The sequence below is a fragment of the Psittacula echo genome, assembly GCF_963264785.1.
Source record: "Psittacula echo genome assembly, chromosome: Z".
Taxonomy (NCBI): domain Eukaryota; kingdom Metazoa; phylum Chordata; class Aves; order Psittaciformes; family Psittacidae; genus Psittacula; species Psittacula echo.
Genome location: NC_137742.1, coordinates 82723612 through 82746631, shown reverse-complemented (window position 1 = coordinate 82746631; position 23020 = coordinate 82723612). Strand labels below are relative to the sequence as shown.

General features: G+C 40.0%; 1 protein-coding gene across 1 annotated transcript in view; it reads right to left on the bottom strand.

Annotated features, from left to right (window-relative positions):
• ZCCHC7 (zinc finger CCHC-type containing 7) overlaps positions 1-23020 on the bottom strand; it is a gene marked incomplete at its 3' end in the record, with an annotated part of 119778 nt that overhangs the window by 24314 nt on the left and 72444 nt on the right. The window contains exons 3-6 of the mRNA XM_080638352.1: positions 19141-19184; positions 17803-17928; positions 15987-16157; positions 2790-2825 (exon numbers count right to left, since the gene is read on the bottom strand). Of these exons, the coding sequence (XP_080494478.1) occupies positions 2790-2825; positions 15987-16157; positions 17803-17928; positions 19141-19184 (377 nt within the window). The remainder of the gene's footprint in view (positions 1-2789; positions 2826-15986; positions 16158-17802; positions 17929-19140; positions 19185-23020) is intronic.

The window sequence follows — 23020 nt, the reverse complement described above, 5'->3', positions numbered from 1 at the left end:
GGTTGGAGTAAGACATTTCTGCCCATAGAACATATTATTTGTAATGTGCCAAAATTTGTCACCACAGCTAACGTAAACAAAACCCTATCACCATCCATAACAGCAGAATGGATTTATCATTTAGTCATTGTTCTAGTCAATCCACGTTTCTGTGCATGGGCTTCAATAAGTCAATAGATGGCAGTCCATCTCTTCGTAAAGAGCCAGATAATGAATAAAATCACCAAAAGCTTCACAAAAGAGAAAGGTGGAAGGCTGTTTGTTCATGAGCATTCACAGTAATTAACTAAGAATACTTTATATAATGCAAAACATTTAGACAAACTTTGTAATGGCCATTTGTAAGCAACATTATAATAATGGTCCTTTATTACAAACCTGAATGCCTTTTTTTATTTGCACTTACGTGTACCTGTGTGTGTGACATTCACGATCAATTTACCAACATAAATTTAAATCTAATGGTTGCATCCATGGATAAAGCATAGGAAAAAAAATCTCTGTAGCCTTGGTCTGTTTGCTAATAATCCACTGCACAGCAACAACCGTAACAGTACTTTTTTTTTAAACTTCTATTATTTTTTTTAACTACTCTCATGTTTGTACAGAAATATTTATTCTAAACTAGGAAAATTAGAAACTAATTTCTGTAGTGAAATACCACTCCACAAATATGAGAGTAAAAGGTCTCAACTTTTTAGTTACAATTCTGTAAGTATACATATATTATATACATTATTCTAACAGAATTTTTGCTTTTTGTGAGAACACCACTGTTTTCCTTTGGGTGCAAAAGAAAATAATTAAATGGAATAATAAAAGCTGGGGCTCCTACATTTAAGCAATTCAGATAGTACAGTTTCTCAAGGAATAACTTATTTTACATATCAAGCATGTCTTTCGCAACAGAAATTTTTAAATTCCAGGCTTATTCTGACTACTAATGTAACTTTAGGTCAAAGTAAGTCTTCCCTTTCAAAAAATGGAGACAGGCAAAGCATTTTCCACCTATCAGAAATGTGGATTATTTGCAGACAACTTGCGATTTCACTAAAAATTCATTTATCGGAAGCTACAGTCTGACTCTGCCAAATTATCTTTGAATCCCCAAAATGCACTAACAATTTCCAAATACATATTTTAATAATACACTTGTATCTGTAACTACTACATTTTCTGACAAAGGCTGAGGTTGTTCTAACAAATGTTGTTAGCTTCATACTAATTAAAGTGTAAACTCTTGAGTGCTTTCCACAAAATTTACAGATAAATTTTCTACCTCAGATACCTCAAATTCTGCCCTAGTAAACACTTGGTCAGATTTAAGCTCCCTTAGAAAATTAGTATTTTCTAAATGTTTGCAACTCATTTTTCAAGGAACTTTCAACAGCAAGAAAGACTAAAATTAAATTAAATCTTATACCTCAGTAAAAAACAGAACCCAACATATTACTGCATCTAATATACTTATCTGATTGTTAAGATTCCAAATGTCATAAAGATTTCAGAAATCACTTTTACATGCACCCCTCAGGATTACAATCAAAGACACTACTTACCTTTTTCCGTCATGTAATTTTGAAAAAGCAAACAAAGATACTCACTGAATACTCACTTTTGCTCCTAATGGTGTTTTCTATTTTTTTTTTTTTTTAAGTCTGTACCAATTCTGCTTAAAATGAAAGTAAATGCTCAGCAAGGATAGAGGATTTCCAGAGCAGATCTTTGTTTTAAAATCATTATGCAGAAAATGCAAGAAGTGGTTTTAAGCCCAGATTTCTGCTATTCATTGAATTTAGAAGTAAAAACAGAAAAAAAGAGCATTCCACTACCATGAAGAGGTGAAGGCAATAAATTATAAACCACATTCCATTTATTGCTCAAAAGAAAAAGCCCTCACCAAAGACCCACAAAGAAAACTAGTGGACAAACTTATCTACTTTACTTTGAATGGGCAGAAGCTATTAATTATCTATAAAAGCTCCATACATATGAGGTTGATGAGGACAGCAATTACAGCAAAGATTCAGCTAACAGCAAAAACCCTAATCTTTAGAGGTGTTTTCATGTATGATAATTTTATAAATTAATATATACAAGATTTGTGATACTGATCCATAGAATATTGTCTTAACCAGTTAAACACCAGTTAAACACCAGTTAAAAGATGTTCTATGTTTCAATTTTTGCCAAATTTATACATAATTTGTTTTATCTCTGTTCTATATATGAGGAAATGCATTAAGTAATACACTGGTACAGTTCACAAAGTTTTATTTTCTTGTTTCAGTGATTAAAGACCAACTAATGCAGGCCAAAGAAGTTACAGCTATATCCTGACCAGTTAGCAATTACCTGCAAAAGTTTATAAAACATACTTGCTGAAATTAACATCGCCACTCTAGCTGAGATTTATTTTACTCATTTAAAAAGAAAGCTCTGTCACACACAGTAATTACCAGCATCTGGGATATCTGAGATGGGATTATTGCTTCTGCTATGCATCTGAACTTAAAATTTAACCCCCTTTATACGTGTAAATGTAGTCACCGAGAGAGGAGAGTGCTGCAAGGCAGTCATTTAATGATTACAGTATTAAAACAAATTCATAAGTCCTAAAGATTTTTAAAAAATAGTGGCAGTGTTTCATTACATTCTTCAGTTCAAAAACTCTTCAGATGTTTATTATCTTCTCACAGAAGATGCTTGTCTATATTTTATGGTCAGCAGTTCACAGAAGAGTAAATAGGCTGGGTGTAGAAGAAAATAAAAAAGGTGTTTCTACTTACTGTTAGGTGATACTGCCTCCATATTTCTGGGCAAGCCTGGAAAATAAAAATATTGATCAGCTAGGAGCATGAAACAAGGTGCTTTACAGCCTGTTGGTTTTGGCATAACACAGTATCCACTGGTGTCGGTCACAGGAAAATAAGAAGCTTAACTGAAAGGGTCTGCATTTCAGCTTCAAAAACCTGGCTAGACAGTTTAATTGAATTTTACACTGGTTTAACACACTCCCTGCCATTGTCAGAAAGCCAGTAACAGTTTTCTCTCTCCCCTTCTTCCCTGAAGGTTAGAAATTTGAGAGAGTAGAGTGGTCTTAGCTGTAATAAGTATAATACAGCAAAACAAACAGAAATGAATTTAAATTCTACATTTTCTGACATTTTAAATTTACATAATGTTTTGGAAATTAACTCTCAAGGTACCTTCCTTTCATGCAGGAATACAAATATTTTAGTATTTTTGTACATTTCTCTATCTTAATCAAAATATAATTGTTACATGTAATAATAGTCAGTAGCCTAATGTCAGATGAGTTGTAAACAAGAAGCATAACAGATTGCTTTAATGTTTCTATTTTTACAATGGCTTGCTTGATCATTTTTTTTTTAAACTTGCCAGACTCGCACACAAACTTGTAAGTGCAGCCCCTTGTAAAAAAAATTTGCAGAGCAGATTTTTGAATCACAGCAATAACACAGTAGGCCTGAGGAATACATAAAAGACAGGAAATAGGAAAATATGGATCTTCTTCTTTAAACAAAATCAGAATGTGTTAATGATCAATGAGACAGAGGTTACTTTCTCGAGGGCTCTTAATATTTTACCAAAACTTACAATATTTCTGCCTTTTGCTATGACCCAAGCCATAAAAAGACACAGAAATGGTGGTACTTTGTTAGCCATTTCAGTGTTTAACTGAGTGTGCATTCCGTAACTTCAATGGAAGTCTTTCACTTTTGTTTAAAAGATTTACCCTTTTATTAAAATATCTCCTTAATCATTTGAACAATTAGCAATTTGGTTTGCCATTTTCAGTATTTTAAGAAGAAATACTAGTTATTCTGTGGCATCTACATAATACACCGTAGCTTCAATTTCAAACACTGAAGCCTCATGACTACTTGCAAATGAGTACTATTAACATTTCTTTAGATTTTGAATAAATTTTTCGCTCATGCCTAAATTCGTGCCTTCTTTTCTTCTGACAGAGCATGTTAATTAATAAAACCCCTCCTAAAAACTGATACTAGCAACTGAGCCTCTAAAAAAATAATGCAAGTTTTTGACAGTCATCCTATGGCATATATAGTATGTTTTTCCTGGATGTGATGGAAATTATATTATTTATTATTCATTCTGTCAGTAACACAATTTTCTGGAGAAAAATCTATAATCTGTTCTGCGTAATGATTTGACATTTCTCCTCTTACTTAAATACTGCACGTAAATATTTGAGTTTTATATTAATGTTTCTATAAAGAAAATGTGTGAAGTACACCAGATTTCTAACACAGGAGCAGAGTACAACATTTGACAGTTTGAACACACTTGAGCTGTATCTGAGTGCAAACAAAAGGATTTTCTTCCTTCTCTAACTTACACAGGATTTGGAGGTGTGAAACATAAACACTCTCTAGCGTATAAAAATATTGTATCAAAGACCTTGCCTTGTCTCTCAAACCTGTAAAAGGCTTCAGCCATGAGACCTTCTCTGGGCTAGCACAGGGGTAGCAGGCAGTTATTTGTACATTAGTTCTGGATAGTTTTCGATTACCACAGTGTCCCCAGACTAATATGGTTGAAAAATCGCAATCAGTGAGTTGTCATATACTGGCAAAATGCCACTCTGTGGTATGACCTTTACTCACACAGTAGCTTAATAATAATAATAATAATACAACTTTATTTTTGAATAATAGTTTGGTTGGGTTTTTTTTTTTTGCTCTGGGTTGTTTTTCTTTTTTAACACAAAGACATCATCTAGCAAAAATCTGTAACTCAGAGTAGGAAACTGCAGTTGGCACAGCTCTTACCAAAACACTGGAAGAGGCACAGTTCCAACCCCTCAGCAGTGCTATTAAAAAGTAGGTTTTATCATCACCATCTTTAAGGATGTTCTAAGGCTGTGGGAGAACTTAAGGGAGGTAGGAAGAAGGTAGTATGGGAAAATTGGCCAAGTATATTTCTTCATTCAGATGGTGATTTGGTGTAATACTTTTCATCATCACAATCATCACTTACAAACTTCAGAAATTGAACAGAATAGTCGAAAAAGGATGCCTGGCTAAACAATAGCTTTTTAGAAAAGATGCTTTTAACTAGGAGTTTTATTACCTTGGATGAGCTCAGAGTTATTGTCTGTATCATCTATCACAGAATGACAAAAAGTATATTTAACAATTACTACTGAATACTGGCTTCTCAAATGAAGCAAAGAGTTTTGTTATGGAAGAGAGCATAACCAAATACAACAACCACACAACCTGTGATTTTTCTTATTTATTTAAAAGTACTTAACCATGAATGGCCCTCATTTAAAGAAAAGCCCATGCAGTATACAACTACGATGGCGGTGTGATGAACTACATTAAAATAAAATTGCATTTATTTCCTGCCCCAGTAGTCTGACCTTACTAGCATTTAGATGTATCAGCACAAAGGGTGCCTACTTTTAAAAGCCATGTAGAACGCACAGCAGAGGTGCTTCCCTGCACCTTTTCCTACCTCCACGTGCCTTTTGCTGCACAAGTGCTGCTGGACAATTAATTTTCCCAAATCCGTGCTGTTCTTTGCTGCAGCCAGCATTTGGTTAATTTGGAAGGGTGATTATTTAGTGTGAGGTGTCCCTGCCCATGGCAGGGGGGTTGGAACTAGATGATCTTAAGGTCCTTTCCAACCCTAACTATTCTATGTTTCTATGATTATTCATATACAAGCCTGATCCGGCTAAGGTTGCCACACCAGATGAATCATGGCTGGTTACTGTGCATTTTGACCCATACTGAATTTTATCAGGTGCTAATTATTGTTTTACCAGAACAACGGCTTAATGCATCTGTTGTTTAATTCCCACTTCCCTATTCTCAAACGTGAACATCAAAGAAAATAAAACACTCAATCTCAAACAGCTCCCGACAGCAGACCAGGACTCGAGTGCTCAATAGACAAGGCCCTTGCCACCAGTTCTCATATTTCCACAACAATGAGCAAACACAAAACCAGCACTAAGCGGCCTTTCCTCCTTTCCGCTCCCCTTGGCCGGTCGTCTGCCTTGCGCGGAGAGGGCCCTCGACGGCAGCCCTGCTGGGACCACGGCGCGGGGGAGAGGATTAGCCTCGCTAACATGTGAGCATTTGCAAAAGGGAAGGAAAAAGCCCACTACTGTATTTGGCGTATGAATAACCAAAATGCACGCGCTGACAGGAGACCGGGACGGGCCTGCGGCTCCCCGGGAGAAAATGTAGCTGTGATGAGTGACAGGGCTTTCAGGAAATATGTTCACAATCACAGACAGTGAAGGCCATGACCTAGATCGTTTAAGAGCTTGTCTTGTCAAATTATCAAAAGCTTCTTCGTCTCTGAATAAAGAGTGACATAAGTGAGTGTCAGAAAGCTGCAGGCTGACAAGCCAAGCATACAATAACAGCATGCACGTCACATACTTGCCGAACACCGCCACGGCTAGCGGCAAATCTTAATGAGAGCGCGGCTGGCCCAGGAGACTTGGGTCCCTGCTGGCACAGCTACTCATCTCGCAAAAATCCTTCAGCTCTAAGTCAGTTATGGTCTGACACAACGACTACAATTACTAAACACAACTTTTTAACAGAATCCTCTGGTGCTTTGTCAAAGCAGCGGCTGCTAGGAGCTGCCCCGCCGCAAGCCACCACAATAAGACAAAAGATTTGCCAAAACACACACTTTTCATCACCTCCACATGGGAACTGCCACGGAAAACACACAATGCTTCCCTTCAAAATCTCTCCTGCACAAGCAGATGTCGAGACCTCTCCCCTGCCGCCAGCGCAGACGGCCGCCACTGCTGGTGTGGTATGGGCTTGGCTGGTTAACTGCCAGCGCCAACCAGGCCCCTGGAAAAGTTTACTTACATTAGGTGGACATAGACTTGCTGCAGGTGTGAAAAATGGGGGATGCTGCTGGGGAACAGGGGAAGAAGGGCAAACCCTCTGCTTTCTGCCCAGGTGCCCAGGTGAGCACCTCTGGTACCACCGGTGGGAATGGGCCACATTGGCGACAAGGCCACCAGCCAGCCCTGTAGGTTTGTCCCTGTACCTCCAGCCATGTTCTGGCCTGCAGAGGTGGCCATGTCCCCACAGCAAACCCCAGCATGGGTTCTGAAATGACACAAGCAGAAGGAAACCTGCGAGAGAAGAGGCTAAGGGTGGTTTACATGGCTAGAAAAGGTGTCAGGATACATGGAGACAATAGGGGCTAAGGTACCTGGCTGGCTCCTGGGAAGGAGTGTTGAGTGCTTCCCAGGGTGTGGGTGTGTGCAGACATGCACGCCTCTTCACATGAATGGGGCAGCAGGCATGGCACGGCTAATGGGCACCAGGGACCTGGGCACTGCTGGTTGCCAGCTCCTGGACAAGCTCAGGCAGCTTACCAAGCACTCACACAGTTTTTTGACTCCTTCCTGCCACCACCCTGTTTATGAAGTTCTAACCCTAACCCACCCTTGCAGCTGGCAGATGAGACTGTAAACCACAGGCCACCTCACTGCCATCAAACCCACAAAACACAGGACGTTCACAGCATGGGACTTTCAGCCTATATATACATAGGCATAAGTACACATATATGTCACACACACGCAAGTATTCATACACATGTATATGTGTACACAATGCCTCTCCTAGTACAGACAAGAGCTGCACTTGAAACTTCCAAACAACTCTGCTACCTGCTCTGTGCTCTTATTCCTGAGGAAAACACGTGAGGTTAAGCTACTTCAAACACGACTTCATCTAAAATGACTTTGTACATTTTCAGGGCTGTCTCAGGGAAAGAGACTGATTGAATGGATAACAAGTGCGCCACCCTGAAAATATTTTAAATAACTTCGAACTAGGTGAAGTACCTTGAGCTGCCTCATGTTCACTTCTGAACAAAATGTGACCATGGAGAGCCACTCTGCAACAGACTGCACAGGAGCTTGTTCTGCATCCTTTGTGTCACAGTAAAAGTGAACTTTTTTGAAAAGACATAGTAGAACTTTTTTTTGAGCATCCAAAGTATTTGAAAACATCTCAGGAAAAAAAAAAAAAGGAATATTTTAGCCTTTTTCCCAACACTGTATTAAGATCTACTCTCTGAATGCTGCAGTGGCATACTTTCAGAGTATTTTGGAGAACTTTGGGGAATGCTAGTCTCATTTAGTTCCAGACTCAAGCAAAACTTGTGGTCTGCCACCAGCCCCTGTGGATAGCAGAAACATCCCAACAGGCAGACTGATACAGAACAGCAGCAGTAACTGAGCTTGTTGAAATGCTGTCAGGTTTTTGATAAAATGCCCTTTTGGCAACTCATAATGCTTTACAGGAATTAGCAGAGGCACAGACATATAGAGCTGTTATTATGATCAGTTTACATAGCCTGAAACCAATAATGACCATGCAGCATCAGATCATTCACCCATGGTCTCTAACTGTGGCCATAAGCTGATGCCTCATGGTGCTTAAAAACAGGGCAAGCAGACACCCTTACCTTTTCCCTAACACTCTGGCACACCCAGCTGTTGTACTGCAACTCACTGACTGCAACTGCGCAAGCTGCATGAAGTTTCTATGTGCTGACTAACAATCCATGGATTTCTCTTTTATGAACTGCTTCTGTCTCCTCTGGAATCAGAACAGACTTTCTGTATCTACTGCATCTCTCAGGAAGGAGTCTCACAGCTCTCTGCTACTGATTGACTGCATGAAAAGTCACCTTCTGTCTCTTCTGAACCTAGCTCCTATTGCCTTTGTCAGATTCCCCTAACTCTGGTACTGGAAGAACCAATAAACAATTGATCCCTAACCACTGGCTCCCATTATGGATAATTTTGAAGCTTTTTACAGAGCCTTCCTCTATTATCTCTCTTCCAGGCTGTAGAGCTGTAACTGTGCTGAAGAATGCAGAAGACAGGTACTAAAGTCGTGTTTAGATGTCCACTGCTTTCCTGGTGACTCCTAATATTTCACCAGCTTTTTTTTACAGCTTATGAACACTGAACTTATTTTTTGGGGGGGATCATATCTTATAACTCCAAAATTTGAGCCCTGAATAGTAATGCTCAGAGCCTATCATTCCAGGGAAAGATGGGATTGTTTTTCCCCAGGCATTTTACTTTACATTTATTACCATTCAAGTTCATGCACCATTTTATTGTGCTCTCCCTCTATTTCTTCAGTCCTTGGGCAGCTCTTCACAGTTGGCTCACAGCACTGAAACTCTAAATAATTCAGTCTTCTCAACAAATCTTGTCACTCTATTGTTCACCCTTTTCCATGCCACACTAGCATATCCTACCTTTATCCTCTTACTCCATGCCTGTTTAGTTTCCTTAAAAGCTTTTGGTCAGGAACTTTGTCAAAGTCCTTTTGGAAGCTGTATACTATGTCAACTGGATCATGTTTACACATATGCTTACCAACCTTCTCCTTTGAAGAACTCCAGAGATTTCCAAGAGGTGGGATTTCCTTTAAAAACGCAATCTTGGATCCTCCCATGTATATCATATTTATGCATCCATTGCAACATGCTGCTGGAGTTTCTGCAAATTGGCTTGGTGTACACACCAGGCTGGTGGGCCTGGCTGCCCAGCTCTCCCTCGGACCCACTTTAAATCAGCATTGTATTTGCCAGTCAGTTACCAATCCAGAACAAAGCAAAAGGTTAACCATTGCCATCACTAATCCAGCTATTTCACCTTCCAGTTCCCCTACAGCTTTTGGGTAATAGTTATCCAGTTCTGGTAATGAGTTACTATTCATAAGTTAGTAGTAACCCTAACATTCTCTTCAGAGAGATTCTCAGATGATTCCCTCCACAAGTAAGATTTCGGTGTGCGAATGTCTCTGGGTTTCTTCCACTATGAACACTAGATGCCAAAAAAGTTTTTTCAGGTTGTTAGCAATAGCCTTATCTTGGCAGAGAATTCCTTTCATGTCTTGAGCATGTGCTGGCCTTACAGACTTCTTTTTCTGATATAAAGAAAGATTTACAGTTGGGTGTTGATTCTTCTGTGAAGTACCCCTTAAACTGTTTTTCAGTCTCAGTTCTGCACTTTCACATTTAATCTGCCAGAGTTTGTGATCCCTTTTATTTTCTCTATTTGCATACAGACATCAGGTTTTCAAAGGATACCTTCTGCCTTTCATATCCTCTTTGACCCTGCTGCGTAGCCTCACAACCTTCCCTTTGCTCTCTGCAGTTCTACTGTGCCATCTTTCTTTCCAGTGATGGGACAGGTGAGACTGCTGCTCAGACGCTTCACCATTCACTGCACAGGTAGCTTCATGCCTGTCATGCAGAAGTGCAAAAGAATTGCCTGGAAGTTTCAAAGAAAACCCTTCTGATTCAAGGTGGACCTAAACAAGCAGGATAAATACATGCCACGTTGTTCCTGATAGTTGTCCAGGAAGCTAGGGACCAGGTGAGGAAGGCTAAGGCCCAGGTAGAATTGTACTTGGCTAGGGATGTTAAGGATAACAGGAAGGGATTCTATAGGTACGTAGCGAATAAAAGATAGACTAGGGACAATGTAGGCCCCCTCCGGAAGATATTGGAAGAACTGGATACCCAGGATTTGGAGAAGGCTGAGGTTCTTAATTACTTCTTTGCCTCGATCTTCACTGGCAAAGGCTCTGACCACACCACCCAAGTCTTGGAAGGCGAATGCAGGGACTGTGAGAATGAAGACCCTGGGCCCACTGTAGGAGAGGATCTGGTTCGAGACCATCTTAAGAACCTGAACGTACACAAGTCCATGGGACCTGATGGAATCCATCCACAGGTCCTGAAGGAGCTGGCGAATGAAGTTGCTAAGCCACTGGCCATCATATTTGAAAAATCATGGCAGTGAGGTGAAGTTCCCGACGACTGGAAAAAGGGAAATTTAACCCCCATTTTCAAGAAGGGGAAAATGGATGACCCGGGGAATTACAGACCTGTCAGTCTCACCTCTGTGCATGGCAAAATCTTGGAGCAGATTCTCCTGGCAGGCATGCTAAGGCACATGAAAAACAAGGAGGTGGTTGGTGACAGCCAGCATGGCTTCACTAAGGGCAAATCCTGCCTGACCAATTTGGTGGCCTTCTATGATGGGGCTACAGAACTGATGGACAGGGGCAGAGCAGTTGACGTCATCTACCTGGATTTGTACAAAGCATTCGACGCTGTCCCACATGACATCCTTGTCTCTAAATTGGAGAGACATCAATTTGATGGGTGGACCACTTGGTGGATAAAGAACTGGCTGGATGGCTGCACACAAAGAGTTGTGGTCAATGGCTCAATGTCCGGCTGGAGACCAGTAACGAGTGGTGTCCCTCAGGGATCGGTGTTGGGACCGGTCTTGTTCAACATCTTTGTCGGTGACATGGACAGTGGGATTGAGTGCGCCCTCAGCAAGTTTGCCGATGACACCAAGCTGTGTGGTTCGGTTGATACGTCGGAGGGAAGGGATGCCATCCAGAGGGACCTCGACACACTTGTGAGGTGGGCTGATGCCAGCCTGATGAAGTTTAACCATGCCAAGTGCAAGGTCCTACATCTAGGTCAGAGCAATCCCAGGCACGGCTACAGGTTGGGCAGAGAAGAGATTCAGAGCAGCCCTGCAGAGAAGGACTTGGGGGTGTTGGTCGATGAGAAAATGAACATGAGCCGGCTTCAGTGTGCGCTCGCAGCCCAGAAAGCCAACCGTATCCTGGGCTGCATCAAAAGGAGCGTGACCAGCAGGTCGAAGGAGGTGATCCTGCCCCCTACTCTGCTCTCGTGAGACCTCACTTGGAGTATTGTGTGCAGTTCTGGTGTCCTCAACATAAAAAGGACATGGAACTGTTGGAACAAGTCCAGAGGAGGGCCACGAGGATGATCAGGGGACTGGAGCACCTCCCGTATGAAGACAGGCTGAGAAAGTTGGGGCTGTTCAGCCTGGAGAAGAGAAGGCTGCGTGGAGACCTCATAGCAGCCTTCCAGTATCTGAAGGAGGCCTATAAGGATGCTGGGAAGGGACTATTCATCAGGGGCTGTAGTGACAGGACAAGGGGTAACGGGTTCAAACTTAAACAGGGGAAGTTTAGATTGGATATAAGGAAGAAATTCTTTACTGTAAGGGTGGTGAGGCACTGGAATGGGTTGCTCAGGGAAGTTGTGAATGCTCCATCCTTGGTGGTATTCAAGGCCAGGTTGGATGAGGCTTTGGGTGGCATGGTTTAGTGTGGGGTGTCCTTGCCCATGGCAGGGGGGTTGGAACTAGATGATCTTAAGGTCCTTTCCAACCTTAACTATTCTATGATTCTATGATCTACAGAATTTAGGTAGGATTAAATTTTGGGATGACAGAGGACTCATAAATCTTTACAGGAAAGAAAAGTACTTTGCGAGAACTAGCTTCATGAAGTGTGTAAAATAGAAAAGGCAGAAAGAGATGCAAAGAAAAAGATTACAATTTCGTTTAACTGCTAACTAGAAATGGGATGCAGAAATAAGCTGTTCATGTTCTTTAAAGTAATGGCACTGTGTACGCACTAGCTATAAACAAGAGTACAGTTAGAAGAGGAACACCAAATTTAAATTTCTAACCTTCCAATACCAAAAGAAAAAGTAAGCTTCCAAATGTGGTAGGCATTATTTGCATATCCCACAAACCCTTGTCTATGGTGAGCCTGTAACAAGCTCTCAGATTTCCTTGCCTAACTCCTATGTTTGGTATGGCACCAGGACATCTTCAGCAGAGGCAGGATAGATGCATGAGCAGTCCGTTGCACAGCCCCTCTCCCCCTGCCTAGAAACAGCATTCACAAAGCACATGGAGGGAAGTCTCTCATGTTTGACTGCTAAGCTACGGAGTCAAACTTCGCACTGAAACTCAATTATTCCACAATTTTGTGATATGGGGATTGAATATACTGACAGAGGTTACGGACCATAAGCTTCACCAGGCAGAAGAGTTACTCAGATAAACTTCTGTATTCAGTGAAAGGGAGGAGAAAGCCATTTCAGGATCTCTCTCAATCTTTGACCAAAAGAAGAAATAAAGGTACGGAGGAGACATTTAGAAAGAGATTCAAACATTTCTGAATTAAAAAAAAAATCCAGTGTTTAGAGGAATCAAACAGATGTATTTGGAAGACAAACATTTAAGTCATATCTTTAAATAGAAAATAAAATAGGAATGTATGTTGATGTTCCCACGACATAATTTGAGAAAAAAAATAAAAAGCATAGAAGGCTAATTGCTATCTACAGGACTGAATTTCTGAGACATGTAAACCCATAATAATATCATACAAGGTTCAAAAAAAAAAATTATATTTAATTGCACTTTAGCTTTCACCTCTGTATTATTTTAGAAGACCATATCAAACTCAAAGGCCTTCAAACTACTTCTGTCTTTCCTCCAGTCCTTACAACGTTAACTGCTGCTGTTGGAAAGCCACAGGGAAATTAAAGAAAGCAGACAGCAAGTCTTTCACTTGTATTTATGAAATTTGAGGACAAATTTTCATGTTACAGTCATACCTGAATCTCCTGCTAAATTGAATTGTAAAGTCATTACCTTCATCTGGTTTATATTTCTCAAATTCAGTTCAACAATATCTACATATCTGTATGAGAAGTACACACTTTTAAAGACTATCTGAGAAGGGCTTTGTACATACACCCACACAATCACATGAATACCAGGCCTTTCCAAGTGTAGTTTCCTAGTATCACTTAATCTCACAAAGTAATAAAATCATGGCAATATACTTCTGCCTGGTTATAATCCCATAGATCTTCAATGTTAAATATAGTTACTAATCTTGAAAATTTTGCTTGTTTTGTTACTACCTTTTATTCTTCTACCAAACCTGCAATTAGTATAGCATTCAAAACTTTCATAAGAATATTAAAAAATGCATTAGTATATAAGTCTCCTTCAGAGGTGGAATACTTTTGCCAAAATAGTTCATTCTACACTGAAACTTGACATGAAATTATGTATCTAGTTGTGTCTAGCTATGAGGTATGCTATACGTAAAAAATAACAAAAAAGTTGCTTGTTTACAAATTGTTAAAGATGTGACAAAAACCCCTTCTGTTTACATACATACATATACATATATATATATTTGAAATACTGGTAGAAGCTTTTACTTAGGCTACATGATGTCCATAATTATTTTAAATGCTTCTGTTCAAAATCTTTAGATTTCTTACAGAGCATGCTGTGGTGTTGCATGGCATTACATTCCTCATATCCAGGATTCTTGGCAGTTAACCCAGAACTGACCTAACCTACTGTGATGTAGCATAAAATCACAGAGCTTCTTGGATTGAAGGGGGCCTTAAAGCTCATTCAGTTCTAACCTCCTGCCACAGGCAGGAACATCTTCCACTAGACCAGGTTGCTCCAAGCCTGCTCCAACCTGGCCTTGAACACTCCCAGGGATGGGACAGCCAGAGCTTCTTTGGGCATCCTGTGCCAGTGCCTTACCACCTTCATCATAAAACATTTCTTCTTTATATTTAATCTAAATCTACCTTCTTTTAGTTTAAAAGTGTTACGCCATGTCCTGCTTCTACCAGCCCTGCTATAAAGCCTCTCTGTCTTTGCTAACTTTCACTAGCAGTAATAACAGCTTTGGACTGACTGTCAAGAGCAAAACAGTTTCTACTTGTTTCAAAATGCATTCAGAGCTGAAGAAAAATTTTATTAAAGGAGATGATGCCCTGAAGAGTGTGTTCCCATAATGGTACTGTTAAACAATAAAAGTTTTGAGGAAAAAAGTCTCAGTCAAATGAAGTCCAACTACCTTACCTCCCACCTAGTCTTCAGTGCAGAGAATATACTGTATCAGGATGACCTTTAACGCACTTCTGTATCCTTACAGTGCTTGAACATTTTTAGTATTTCCATACCTAATTTTGTACCAGTTATTAATTTATATAAGACAACTTCAAATGCTCAGTTATATCTAGCAGCAAAATCAATGTGTTTTATGGGGCCTCCATCTCCCTGTGAAATAAATGGAAAATCATCTCCCATTGTGCTGCTCAACCTGAAACAAGCAGCCAAGCATCTGGTGGTAAATACACTGAATATCCAATCTTCAGGTGAGACAAAAGGAGTGCTTCCATATTTCCACTTGTCAAAACCATTTGTACAGGTGCAAGCTTGCTAACACCTCTGAACTGCTGCTTTGTTAGGTACAGTACAGAAATTATTATTTGCACTAGGTACTTTTTTCTCTCCAGTGCTCATGACACAGAGGCAGCATAACATAATATGAATGAGAAATTAAGAGTGATGGCCAACAGGACAAGAGTGTCCACCCAAGCTGTCTGAGCTGGTTTAGGTAGAAAAAGTTGGGGTTTGAAGGATGGTAGTGAAGATGGAAAACAGCAGTGTGGCTCCCACGGGATAAAGACAAACCATCAGCAGGTTCCAAATTTTAAATGTTTCTACCTACGTTTTTCTCTTAATAATAGACTACACAGTTTTGCAATTGTTCCACTACTTTACAGATTCTCTCACACTATATATGTGATGGGCCTGTCCATAGGGATACAGAAATAGATGATAAATGTCAATATCATCCTTCTTCTTGCATGTTTATAAACACAGATGTGAAACTATTAGAGATTCACAATTATTCTCTACCTTTGCCAGCATGCTTGCAGCATTCCACATCTCTTAGTTCCAACCTCCCTACACTTTCCATTCAACAGAAATGAGGACATTTCTGTCCACCCTAACTAAACTGGACAAAACTAAACAAGAGACTGGATGTTTACAATACTACAGTATCTTTTCTTTGAAACATTCTTTATGAAAACTGTGATATGGTTAGTAATGGCTAACTACAGTATTTTCATAGGCACTATATAAAATCAAAGAAAATATGAAAAGGCTGTGGTTTTAAATTCATTTTTTGACAGAAACAAAACCAAGATCAACTGAGCTCTTTGCCACGGATTATACTCACATCAGCATAATGCCCCTTCATATCACAGCGACTGCAGTGTTTATTCCAATAGGGTCTCTCAACACATTCCTTGAAATAGTGGCCAGGCAAAGAGCAGTTTAAGCAAAAACGTGCTGGGCAACTATTTTGTAGATGACCTCTTTCTGCACACAGGCAACAAGCAGGAACTTTCTGGGGAGAAGCAAAAAAAGAAATATGTTCTGTGAGAATGTTTCGAAAGACTAATGAAAAGAAAAAAAAAAAGCGGTGGGGGGGAAATACAGAAGAAAGCAGGCCAAATAAATGTCTAGTACTTACAAGGACTTGCAGAGGTGCTATGTTTCATCAAGAAAATGAAGTGAAGGAGGTCTGTGAATCTAAGGGTCAAACCCTCTCAGAGTAAAACTCAAAGTCTTAACTCCATACACTCCCCGTGCTTTCTTCACTTGGACCTTGCCACAGAAGCACTTGCCAAATGCCCAGTGCCCTTGTTACTTGCTCATTGAATATAGAAAAAATTATCATTAAACCAGAAAGTGTATTTCACTTAGAGCAGGAGTGTTGGGCACTTAAAATGAACACTTACTTTTTTATCAAATTTCTTAAAAGCTGAAAACCAGAACTGTATAATAGGAGCATGATACACAGTTTGTAACACAAGTACTGGACTGGTTTGTAAACATGGTCTGTGCCATAGGTCAGTGCACTGTGTGTAGGCTAGGATGGGCAAGAGGCTGGTGGGGACCGAGCTGGACAGCTGATTCCAACCACCCAAACGGACGTATGTACAATACAGCAACAGAACTGAGGGGAGGGAGGTTCTCCAGAGTAGCTGTTGCTCAGGGACTGGCTGGGCATCAGCCTGCTGTGGTGAGTGATAAGTCGCTGTTTTTTTTTAACCTCACTTACTACACTGTCCTACTCTTGATCCGTGAGTTTTTCTTGCTTCTGCCCTTCCAGGTCTTCCCACCAGCCCACAAGGGATGTGTAAGTGATCAGCTGGGTGGGGGCTTAGCTGTCAGCTGTGGTCAGCCCATCATAACTACTTGGCTACATGCTTGTAACTCACACAAATAAGCATGTGGGGTGAATAACAGAAAATGGTGGAAACTACTCTGAGGCCAGATCTATATTTCTTTAAAGCCATTTTTTCCAGTGAGTGAGTGTATCTTCACTCCAAAGGCTTACATTTCAGCTGGGTGGGACGCAATCACCCAAAGTCTTGGTGTGGGTAACAGTCTCAGGGAAACAGTCTCAGGATTTTACACTCTGTTGTGGGGACTGGAAAATCCAGTCTCTCATACAAGTGCCCCCACTTCTTCACAGTATAGGGACTGATTTTTAAACCTCTAGCCCCTGGACAAATTTTCTGAATATTTGGCATCTATCTGAGCTGCTGAAAGTTATTTCTGATTTCACCTTGGCCATCACTTTTAACATTATTGATATCATGGTTCATCACTGAGGTATCTGCTTTCATTCATTTACTAAGGGTGATTTTTTGATTCTTTATGTTCTCCTTGTTGAAAATACATCTGAAAAACACCTTAGATCTTAAAACTGGTTTGACCAGATTAAAAAAAAAAAGAGTTTCTGTATTATACTTGACTCTCTTTTGCTCCATTTATACTTACAGATTTTTTTTCTTTTATAAAGGCAATGACATCCACAAAACAGCTAATTTTATATAGTAAACTGATCTTGTGCAAGTTATCCTTCAACTTGGAGCAACCTTTCAATGAAATAATAAACCACTGAAGCAATGCTTCTAATGGCAAGCACAAAAGAGTATTGAAAAAATAGCTGAATCTACAAGTAATTTAAGTGTTGCATTTACCTTTGGAGTAGGGCAGTTCTTGGACAAATGGCCTGGTCTATTGCAATTTCTGCAGGTAACATTTTTAGCAGCTGTGTAGTACCGCACAGTGGTATGCCTCACACTCCCATAGTTAGAAATCTGTGCCTGGTGAGACAATAAGAGAGAAATGTATTTATTGTTTGAGATTCTCTAGCTTAGTGTTTGTTAGAACTGGAAATCTGTAAAGGTCACTTTCAGTTAGTAGTCTTCAGTTAGAAATACAACTTTTTACAATTTACACATCCAGGTTTGAAATGGATAATTCTGTCATAGAGAAAACCTTCACTGTCTAGAAGAAAAGTATTATCTTGTTCAAACTTCCACTTTGGGACATTCTTTTTTGCTCTTTAAAATTGCAGTTAGGAAGTTTTGCTTTCTCTTGATTAGTCAAGACCCTTTTACTCACTATGCTGTTTCCTGATAAACTGGAGTTTTTAGCAGAATACAAATATAACTAACATTAATTGCAAATGCAAGTTACTCATTCCCTTGCACACAAAAAGGGAAACTTCTTGGACAAAGTACAATGCTATACAAGTCTAGACCAAATCTGCAATTTGCAATTGTAAAGAAAGATTTAAAAAGGAAAAAGAAGAAAAAAAGAGAAGCTGGAAACAACTCTCTCTCTTCCAGTGACCTCACACACACTTTCTGTGTTGGCAGACAGAATTGAAAATTATATCCTCAACCTTTACTGCTTACCAAACATCACAGATTTTAAAAACTGAATTAAAATTTTGGCTAAGTGAACAGGACAGGTACAAAAATACCATTTCTCCAAAGGGAAATAATTTGTTAATGTCACCTCATTATGTAGTTTTACTGAACCTTGGGAAAAGAAAAAAATGAGTTGGACCTTACAGCTAAAGCTTACTTGATGTAGATGTTGTGACACCTTGCACAAGTACTCCAGGTTACAGCCTAACTGTACCAATGCCTGAGCCGAGACTCAGGCAGCGCAGGGAGACTGGCCAAACACAGACAGTTCATCCTGCTGCCTATAGGAATGGGAAAGCTGCCACTAAACAACTACTAGTATTTGAAGAAACTAGGAAGGAATAGCCTGCTTCCTTCTCACAGAGTTTGTGGAACTGCTCTGATTCCCACATCCTTTTCCCTCTCTGCTCATGTGCCTGCTCCAACACATGAAATTCTTCATACTGTACAAGAGCTCATGCTATGCCTGCCTTTGGGAGGACACGGCTCAGGATTCCACACAGAAGCTACAAATAGAATTTTCAATCCCGTTTATCTTGCTCTGCTTATTAATAAACACAAAAATAAACAATTATGGAAAAATTTGGTTGTCTGTGTTACCTCTAAGTCTTTATTACAGATGGACCAGTCCACATCATCTTCTCCTGAAAAACAGAAATAAAATGAATTATATTTAATTTATATGAAGATTTTTCTATAATATATTCCACATTATGTTTACTGAACTTACTGAAACTGACAATACCAATGTCATGTATGCATCAAAGTGAAGAAATTAATTCAATCTTCAGTGAAGGAAAGCTATCAACCTGCTTGGTAGCAAATCTGATTCACCTTAAAATTGGCACATTTCCAGCTATTGGGTGGACTGTATTTGACACCACCCTCTTGTCCTGCCTCTGAAAGCATAAATTCAGACAAGGATTTAATTTCTTCCGAGGCAGAGGCTCCAAAGCTTCTGATTGAATTATCTTTGCCCGCACTCCTGAAGATGCCCAGCTCAAATCCAGAGGTTGCCAGAGCTGTAGCATATGGAACAGTAAGTTAAGACACAGCATAAAATAAATTCTCTTCTTGTGAATTCACAAAATCTGTGTCTTCAGCACTGCTTTCTGACCACTGCATGCCAAAATGACGGTGCATAACCACAGCAACTAAGACTGTAAGCTAAGTAACTCTATTTCAGAACAGAATTTGGTAATGTGCAATAAATCACGATGACACACTAAATTATCAGCTGTCACACAATAACCTTCTCACACATGGCCTTTGGACTGGCAGAAGAAATAAAAAAATCAGAAAGGAAATAAAAGGCAGTTAGCTAAAAGAATACGGATGTAGTCACAGCTGTTTAAAAATTCTGCATGCCAACACTGTTCACTTCTCACTGTGTAAAGACAGCTGAACCATTACACCATCTTTTTCATTGTTAAGGGAGGATTCTTGTCAACAGAGGCGCTCACCTTACCTGTACTTTTATAGTAACCATTAAAACTTGTGTGCACATTAATGCCCTCTGTTTGCAGACTTTTTTAATGCAAATTGTCCCATCTTGCTCCCAAAATTCAAATCTGAAGCATCTACACGTTACTGACACAAATCACACCACCAAGATTTACAAACAGTAAAAAAAGGCAAAAATTTGTTTGCTTTTGATTGTACTATTCATTTCCAACAAAAGACAGATGACAAGAAATTAAAATTATATCATCTGTAACATCATGTCTAACCCTTCATTTAATGGAAATGTCAATAGTTTCAGTGGAAGTGTGTAATGCAGTATCTGGATACAAGGTATATCAAGGTATATACAAGGTATATACAAGTGCTTTACAGCATGCTATCTGCTTGCTGTTCTTCATCCGAAAGTCGGGGCTAATACTATCTGCTCTAATCTGAACAGCACTCTGAAATATTTTTAGTTTCAACACTAATGCCAACAATGCCAATGACCATCACAGAGACATTAATAATGAATTAACTGGCCTATTTGTAAAGCAATTTGAATGCTGGGTCATACCTACGCCGCGGTATGCATGGTAGCGCTCACAGCAAGAACTCCAACACAAGTACCCAACATATTCTTCACCCAAGCATCGTCACTCAGGGCAGAAGCCACCACCAGAGCAAGAGGCTGTACCCTGCCCGCAGCCCTGGAGAATGCTTCTCCTAAGCTCAGGGTCCCCACAGAGAGGGTGGCAGGGAAAGCACCGAGCTAGCTCTCTGCAGTGGATGCATGTTGCAGGTATGACAGAGGGAAAATGATGCCTTTTGGTGTTTAGTCATTAAAAGTAAAGAAACATGCTGACATATTTGAGTGCATTATTTATTACTCAGAAGCTTGTTCAGTAAATTAATTCATAAAGAAAAATATATTTGTAATTCAAAACTCTGCCCTGGTAATCAGTACTGTGAGTGCTGTGTTTCATAGGCATGCAGAGGCAGGATTGTTGACAGGTTACAGATCAAAATTAACAGTGAATTAACTCCTGTTAATCATTAGGCATGCCCTTCCTGAGGACAAAACAACTAAGTTTCTCTTCTTCACAGCCAAAATCCCCTGCTTCATAAGGGAAAACCATGATACAACCATTCAAATATTCCTAATGCCAGAAACTAAAACTTGCTCAAATCAGAAAATAAATGAGAACTTTAATGATGAAATATTACAACAAAATCTCTCTTTGCTAAATCTGTTTGGTGATCTGAAAGTTAAACCTAATTCACAATAGATTGCATGAGGCTTTGTTTTTACTCATAATAAATTTCTCACACTGAAATACGTAGAAAGAGTTATGCTACTGCAACGAACCTGAAATCTTGCTTTGGAACAAGAAAATTCTGCAACTTTTCTCGTTGACCACAGCATTTTGCCTGCCACTAAATCATGAAATAAATCATGAAACTTTGCTCAAGTTGACAAATTCCTCCCCGATGTAGTTCGTGTATTTTGATAAATTAACTTGTCCAAGAGGCACTTCCACTCCCTGGATGGCTGCGGGTCCATACGAGCCGACTCTGGCCACTCCACCGGCCTTGCCTGCCGCCCTTCACTTGTCCTCCAGCCGCAACACACACCAGCATGCTGAAGACTCCTTTGTACCATGTTCTCCGTGGTCCATAGCACCCATCACCTTTGTTTTCACTCCTTAATGCTCGGAGCCATGCAGGCGACAGGCCTGGGACCACAGGTCTGGAGAAGCTCTTCCCCGAGGACATGGTGGTGGCTCATTACACAGCCCTGCGGGTGGATGTGCAGCCGTCATCTCTCACCACCACCTCAGGTGCCCAAGGATGATGCTCTCTCACCCCACAGCCCCAGCCAGCAGCCTCAGACCCCCTCCCAAGACTGAGAGGGTGATTCAGGCCAAAGCACAGGCATTAACCACGCATACTAATTACTGATAGTTTCTGTATTCAGAAAAGGCTGGCACAATGAAATCTGCCACCTGATGTTTCCCAAGGCCAAGCCAGCCCAATGTTAAAGCATTTCACCCTTTTTTCAGATGGACACATACATAGAGGGTAGATTTCTGCCTTAAGGGAAGTGGCTATGAGTACTTTATTTTTACTCTTAAGAAAGCAGCAGTTTAAAAACTATTCTGATAATCTCAAGACTTTCCTCTTTTTTCTGTGAAGCTGCACACGCAAAATTTACATTACTTAAAGGGTCCTGTGAGTTTGCAGTATATTAATACAATTTTCCAGAATATCTCCTTTTATTCTTCCTCATCTTCATTTGTTAAAAGCTATATCCTTTTTAATATTGATTTCTACACATCAATGAAAAATATTACTTTGTCATATAAATTTCTTACATTTATACTTTGCAAAAACTGATTTGTGAAACTGCAGAACACGGAAAGAAGAGGATGAAAAATATATACCATTTAGATGAAAATGGAAGCTCTGTGCATGGTTCTTCCTGTATAAAGTATCACACTTTGCCTGTCCTGTGCCCCTGTACAGTGGGATAAATAGTAAGCAACAACTTGGCTTTTATTTGAAGAAAAAATCTGAAAGATCATTGAGATTCACATGTATCCCTCCACCAGCAAGAAAATGTAAATTTCCAAGGCGTGCTCACGGTGAAGCCAGATTTAGGACCAGTGTTCAATGTGCATTCAAGCCTTCTGTTTTTCGTTCCAGAAAGGGAGAGGAGGGGAGGAGGGAGGACAAGGACCAGCGGTCAAACCCCAAAATTGCTTGGAGGAACAATCTGTTTCCACAGAACAAAAAACTGACTTAGAATAAACAATAAACTGTGTAGAAGATTTCCTTATCTGCTGTACCACCAATGATCCCAGCGGCTGAGCCAGCTACCCTGGCTCGGCAGGGTGCAGTTGGGCACTGTCCTTTTGACACCACCAAAAGTCACTTTTATCTCACTCATCAGAGCTAGGAGAAAACACATCCCTGTTCTCCATGCAAGTGCAGCCCCCTCTGCAAAGGTTTGTTTTATTGCCTCAATTAACTAAAC